Source organism: Alternaria conjuncta (genome assembly GCF_024043145.1).
Source record: "Alternaria conjuncta strain BMP 0040 chromosome Unknown scaffold_11, whole genome shotgun sequence".
NCBI classification, from domain to species: domain Eukaryota; kingdom Fungi; phylum Ascomycota; class Dothideomycetes; order Pleosporales; family Pleosporaceae; genus Alternaria; species Alternaria conjuncta.
The window spans coordinates 905,330-911,663 of NW_026250100.1; the positions used below are offsets into that span (position 1 = coordinate 905,330).

Sequence of the window (6,334 nt, forward strand, 5' to 3'; positions counted from 1 at the left end):
TATCGAACAATGAAAGTACCTTCCCCAGAAAGAGGTGAAGAAAAAGAAGGAAACCATTGACTGCACGTCAATCCCCGATGAAGCAAAAGATCAGCTGCGACCACGACACAACGTGCCCAGATCGCCTAAGCGTTTTTCTTCTCCTTCTTCGTCCTGGGTACACGGCAGAGCCAGTAAAGGAAGATCGCCGCCGCCACATTAAACACAACGTAAACCCAAAGCAGCCCGAAATCCCTCCAGCGCGTATCCCAATCCGCATGAATACGCTGCAGAAACTGGTTCGTCGAGTCCATCTGACAAAAGTTGCACTGCTCCGTCGCCTGCGCATCTCTCAGATAGCCACCCGCCATGTCAATATACTCAGCCATGTACTCCCCACACGTCTGACCCTGCGGCGGAAAGAACGTCTGAAACTCAGAGTCCGCGCAGTAGGCAGGCGCTTGGCCTAGGGTTGTTGACATGAAGCTCGATACCAGGTAGGTGAACGGATTAACGCGGTACATGAAGATCCAGAATCCGGGTAGATCGTTGGGACCAGCGAGGATACCACAGAAAGCATACAGCATAATCGTAACCAGCGTAGCGAGTGCACCAGCGATTTCCTCATTGGGGGAGCCAGCGATAAGGAGATGAGCGAGTGTGCTTGCGAATATGAAAACGGCGACGACGATGAGCAAGGCGTGGAAACCGCGGATGTTGACTGTGTTTGTGGCTTCTGCATTGTGGTATAGACCGGCGGGGTAGTACCATACGAGGAAGCAGAAGATGGCCATGAAGGCGTTCCAGGCTAGCTCGATGAAGATGTTGGAGAGGACGAAGGCTTGCCAGGCGTAGGTTTTTGATTGGCGCTCGCGGGCTTCGTAGAGGGTGCGCTGCGAGATCCACATTGGCATGATTTGGTAGATTAGTTGGATGACCTGGGTTGGTTGTTAGTGCGCATACGATGTTGGCTGTAAAAGGTTTTACGTACGACGAAGAGGAAGATGAAGACACCGAACATTTGGTTCTGGAGGCCCATCATCGTGTTTTCGCTTCCAAAGAAGGAAAAGCCGATCAACAATGAGCAGCCAATCGTCAGAATGGCCTTCGAATAGATGTATGAAGGGGTTCTCCAATACTGCTGGGCGCACCGCATGGCTACAGCGCGGAGCTGATCCATGAACGAGGCAGCGAAGACCTGGTGGCTGGCGTCGGCTGAGTCCATGACAGCAGAGGGCCGGTTGGCAAGCTCCCTGAGATCGGCAAGCTCGGTCTGAAGATGCATGTACTCTTTGCTGTTCTTCCAAACCGTAGGCCAGTCGATCTCGGTCTTTGCACCTGGCGCCGCGCCAATCGCCGCGAGCATGTACTCTGCGGGGTTGGTACCAGGAGGGCATGCTGATGCGCCGTTGCGGGTGAAGTAATCAAGAAGAGTTTCGGAGCCGCGACCGATCTCGCCGAAGTAGACGGTTCTTCCACCTTTGGCTAGGAGAAGGAGTCGGTTGAAGCGCTGGAAGAGAAGAGATGAGGGCTGATGAACGGTGCACAGGATTGCTTGCCCATCACGGGTCAGCTTCTCCATCAAATCGCAGATGGACCATGAAGTCTGACTGTCGAGACCGGATGTAGGCTCATCGAGGAAGAGCAGGAGCTTTGGACGAGCGGCGAGCTCAACGCCGATTGTGAGGCGCTTACGTTCTGTAGGAAATTAGCGAAGCTCGTAGAAGCAAAGTTGCAGTATTGGAGTGCTTACGTTCAACATTGAGTCCGGATCCTGGGATTCCGACCACGGCATCGGCGTACTGTTCCATGTCCAAAAGGCGAATCACGTGGTCGACGTAGGCTAGGCGCTCTTCGCGTTCGTACTCAGGCGGCTGACGCAGCAATGCTGAGAACTCCAGCGCCTCTCGTACAGTGGATGTGTCCAAGTGGATGTCTTGTTGCATGCAGTAGCCAGTCTGTCGCTGGAAGCTGTCGTCTCGCTGACGGCCATCGACAAGCATATTGCCGCCGATGACACCCATGGTTGTTCTGCTTGCGAGCACGTCGAGCAGTGTGGTTTTGCCTGCGCCTGACACGCCCTGGAGATCTGTTAGCTTGAATGTCAAATCTTTAGTCGAGATGGCATACCATAAGAGCCGTCAGTGTACCGGGCCTGATATAGCCATCCACACCATCTAAGATCTTGCGAGTTTCTCCCTTGATCTGAACTTCATAGGTGACGTTCTCCCAATGGAAGATGGACACCTGCTTCTGCACTCCAGGTTCGGGCTCACTGTTACGACTGATCTTCTCGCCCTCGTGAACGGTCGCTCCGCCATTCTCCTCATCCACGCTCTGCTTCTTAGCCGTGCTCTTCATCTTGGATCGACGAAACACAAGCACCTCGCCCTTGGACCGTTCAGAAGCAACCAACTCGCTCATAACGAGATGTGCGAGGAAGAGAATGACAGTGATAGCAATGATGATACCATAGTTGGACCATCGCTCGCTATACTGATACTGAAAGGCAGTTTCGACGTATGCAGTGCCGTTGACGTAATCGAGGCCCGGTTGAGAACCTTGCACAGCACACGCTCGCTGTTCGGGGGCGACGTTCTCGTATGATGGGCCAGAAGGTACGAAAGATGAACAAGCGAATGTGCGACCATGGAACTCGTTGACCATGACGTTTTCGAAGCCATATGCAACCGGATTGATCCATCGGAACCAACCTGCCCAGCCTTTCATATACTGGATTGGAATAGCAAATCCTGTATAGAGCACGAGCATTATCAGGATGAGAGAGCTCGGGGCAAGTGCTTGTGAGAGAGTCTTTGTCATGGAAGCGAACAGGCGGAAGAACATGCTCATCGAAAGGCCGGTGGTAAATCCAACGAGCAAGAAGTAGAAGTACGGACCAGGTTCTCGGCGTAGATTAGACATGAAGTAAAGCGTCGTATTAACCACGAGACTGTTGGTGATTTTGTATGGTAGATCCACGATCATGGAAGACAGGGCTTCTGCCGACGGATGATAAAGGGCATATCGGTTGTGCTTCTCGACGATGGTGCGTTTGGAGTAGAGGTTCATGATTTCGAGCATCGACCCGAAGGCATTGAGCAGCACCACCATGAACAAAACTCCACCGCGCTTGAAGAACGAGGCCGTGGACTGGGGTAGATTGTAGAAGATGCTCGCGATGATGAGCGCTTCGAAAAAGTTGACGACAAGCATCGTCAAAGGCACACTGGGGTCGTTCTTCAGCCTCTGCACATCTCTCCACATGCAAAGACGAATTTGTCGCCAGTAGGAAAGGGTATAGGGTGACTTCTGCCGTTGCTTCTTCGATTTCTCCATGGTTCTCGAAAGCGCAAAGCGTTCGTGTTGCTCCCCTTTAAGGGGATACATGTTGTTGTATTCCTCTATCGCTTGCAATAGCCGTTGACGGTCGGGGCTTTCTTTCCAGCATCGAGCAAAGTCGTCGGAGGTACGCGGTGTTTTGCCTTCGAAGCCTGGCCTGATGCGGCGCTCAGAGGCTGACGTCATTGAGGTAAGGAAGTCGGGCGTGGTCTGAGAGGCAGGGCATTCGAAGCCAAGGCGTTCGAAATATGCGCGTGCTTCGTTCGATGGTCCGAAGTAGATCTGTCGGCCTTCGTAAAGTACGGTCACTTTGTCGAAGACCTGTGAGGAATTAGCATTGCTATTTTTCATGTAACCATGCTATAGCTTACCTCATACGCGGCTTGTGGAGCTTGGTAAATGGCGATGACACATGCTGCCCCAAAGACATCGCACTGGGTTCGGAGTGTCTTACAGAACTCCACAGCATTAGCAGAATCAAGTCCACGAGTCGAGTTGTCCCATAGTTGAAGCGGGGCAAAACTGAGAGATGCTTCCGCGATCGTCACTCTCTTGCGCTCGCCGCCGCTGACTCCTCGTACGAAGTCGTTGCCAACGCGTGTGTTGGCCGTGTGGGAGATGCCGTACATGGCCATTATGACCTGTCAAGAGTCATTAATCGTACCGGTTGAGTCCAAATTAGAGTACGTACATCTCGAAGATGCTCGGCATAGCGCCGACGACTGATGCCACCAGGAATGGTACGAGGTGCTCGAGCCAGAGCCGCGAAGTAGAGCGTGTCGCCAACACTCAGCTGGGGAAAATGCGCGTCAACCTCAGCGGTATAGATAGCTTCCCCACGGAACACGGTGTTCATGTCCTTTGCTGGTACTCCTTGGTAGTTGAGATACGAGTCAGGGCTGACTTGGAAGCCATGAGTCTCGCCTGCAATAGTCTTCAAGAGCGTAGAACACCCTGATCTACTAGTCGTTAGTCCATGTTGCTGAATACAATAACAGTCAGACATACCCAGGTGGTCCCAAGACACATAGTTGCTCTCCAGGAAGGAGCAATCCGTCCAGGTCTCGCAGGATCTCGATCTTCTGCGTACCTCTGCCAAACAACGAAGGAAGTTTTAATATGGTATTACCCACGGTCGACTGAAAATCGGTTGGTGAACCTTTGCCCCAGACATTCAGGCCTCTGAAAGCGACGCCAGCTACGCGGGGAATCGTTTCCTCGCTACTATAACGCAAGTTATAGAACGAGCGGGCCCAATCCTTGGCACGGAATTGGTCGCTCCTGGGATCAAGCCTAAAGATGAGTGTACGAAGTCAGTATTTGTCTCACATACAGTTCGTACATGGATATTACTAACCCTCCATGTGCATCTTCGGCGAAAGGTGAGCCAAAATGTTGCTGTTCAGACTGTGTTGTAAACTTGCGCACGAGCTCGTGGATGTCTCGATCACGCTGTGCTTCTTGTCGAACTTTGGTCTCGTCGTCAACTCCTGTGAGACTAGAGCTAGCGTCCGACTTCAGATCTACGCGGTCAACACGTGCTTCTTCGTTTGTCGCTTGCGCTTCTGTGAAGCCTAATGCGGCTGACATGCTGGTTAGAAAGGCAGGTCCAACTTCGGGGAAACTGCGACCAGGTGAAGCGTCAATCCAGGTATGCCTGTTTCCTAGTGGTCACGAACAACATTAGTCAATGTTCTCAACTGGGATGTATGCAGGAGGATACGTACGGTTGGGAGCCCGTGAACAGATCGATTAGCGCTCGCTAAGTGTGAGCAGGGGGAGATCTGAGATGGCGATGTTTGACAGAGCCCGTAGCCCTGGTAGATTTACCTTATATCATACGATGCTTCTTTGCAATCCATGCCTTTACGACTGTGGATGATGTAAGTTTCTGCCTCGAAAGTCCCGGAAGTCCATGCCCAGGTGCCATGATTGCAGACAGTTGTCTTCGGCAATCTTGGCGCGAATGAATCGAAGTGAGCGTTCGCGTCCAGGGCTGCTGTTGGTTCCTGAAACGTGCAGGGTGCGGACATTCGGCAAAGCCCGAAAGTCCGTGGAAACCCTCGGGCTCCGTGCTGCACCAAGCATCCATCTCCACCCTCTACGAAGGATCGATCACATTATCTATTTCCTATGCGCGAAACCCCGGCAAGCCGCCCGCCGAAAATTCCGCTGTTGCGCGCGACTTTCTTCCCGGGACTTCGGCGTGCTTTTACCGAACGCTCTTAAGATGACGATGAAGCTTGCCGTAGGTACCTGCCCTAAACCTACGTCCGCAGAACCAGTCCATCTGCTAAGCTGCCATTGAAGTGTCTTCGTTGTAAACGAAAGAAGATTAAATGCGACAAAGCAGAGCCGATATGCCATCAATGTATTGCCGCCAAGGAAGAATGCCATTATGTAGAGCGAAGACAACGGCCGCGCCATGCCCACCAAAAGGCTGCCGTACAGCATCTCAGTCAGCGACTAGAACAACTGGAGAAACAAATTAGCGACGCTGGTGATGATCGGTCGTCATCCGTATCCGAAGTCGTGCCCAGACGCGATAGTATCCGAAAGAGCACTCCGGTGCCTTCACCCGAGGCCTCATTAACTGTGGCTGATGGCCAGGATTCATGGGTAATAACAGCCACAACCGGAGGCGCTCGTGTTTGCTGCGTTTTGTCTTGATATCTCGACCTCCTCGAAGGTATCCATAGCATTTCACATGGTCAACGTCCTGTCAGAACATCCCATGCGGACTTACGATGTCTTATCTTCTACTGTGTTACGAAGCACATGAGGTACATATAGCGGCAAAGGGTTGGGGTCGGCGATACAGCTTCAAAAACGCATCCCTTCATATGAGGAGCCATCAGCACACGACTCAGCACACACGAGCGCCTTCGAAAATCTTCTCAACTATCATCACAGCTAATCATGATAGATCTACCGACTTGCAACGGACACAAGACGCAGCTTCCAACACAAGGCTACCCCAGTCTCGACACCAACACTAAGCATCGACAACGCA

General features: G+C 52.3%; 1 protein-coding gene across 1 annotated transcript; it reads right to left on the reverse strand.

Moving 5' to 3' along the window:
* Positions 1 to 125: 125 nt before the first annotated feature.
* Positions 126 to 4,911, reverse strand: J4E85_007839 (uncharacterized protein; the record flags this gene model as incomplete). The annotated part of the gene is made up of 8 exons (XM_051472069.1): positions 126 to 917; positions 971 to 1,677; positions 1,733 to 2,060; positions 2,110 to 3,642; positions 3,693 to 3,962; positions 4,013 to 4,280; positions 4,330 to 4,614; positions 4,679 to 4,911. The coding sequence occupies 8 exons, from the start codon at positions 4,909 to 4,911 to the stop codon at positions 126 to 128; spliced, it is 4,416 nt and encodes a 1,471-aa protein (XP_051324266.1).
* Between the last annotated feature and the right edge of the window lie 1,423 nt (positions 4,912 to 6,334).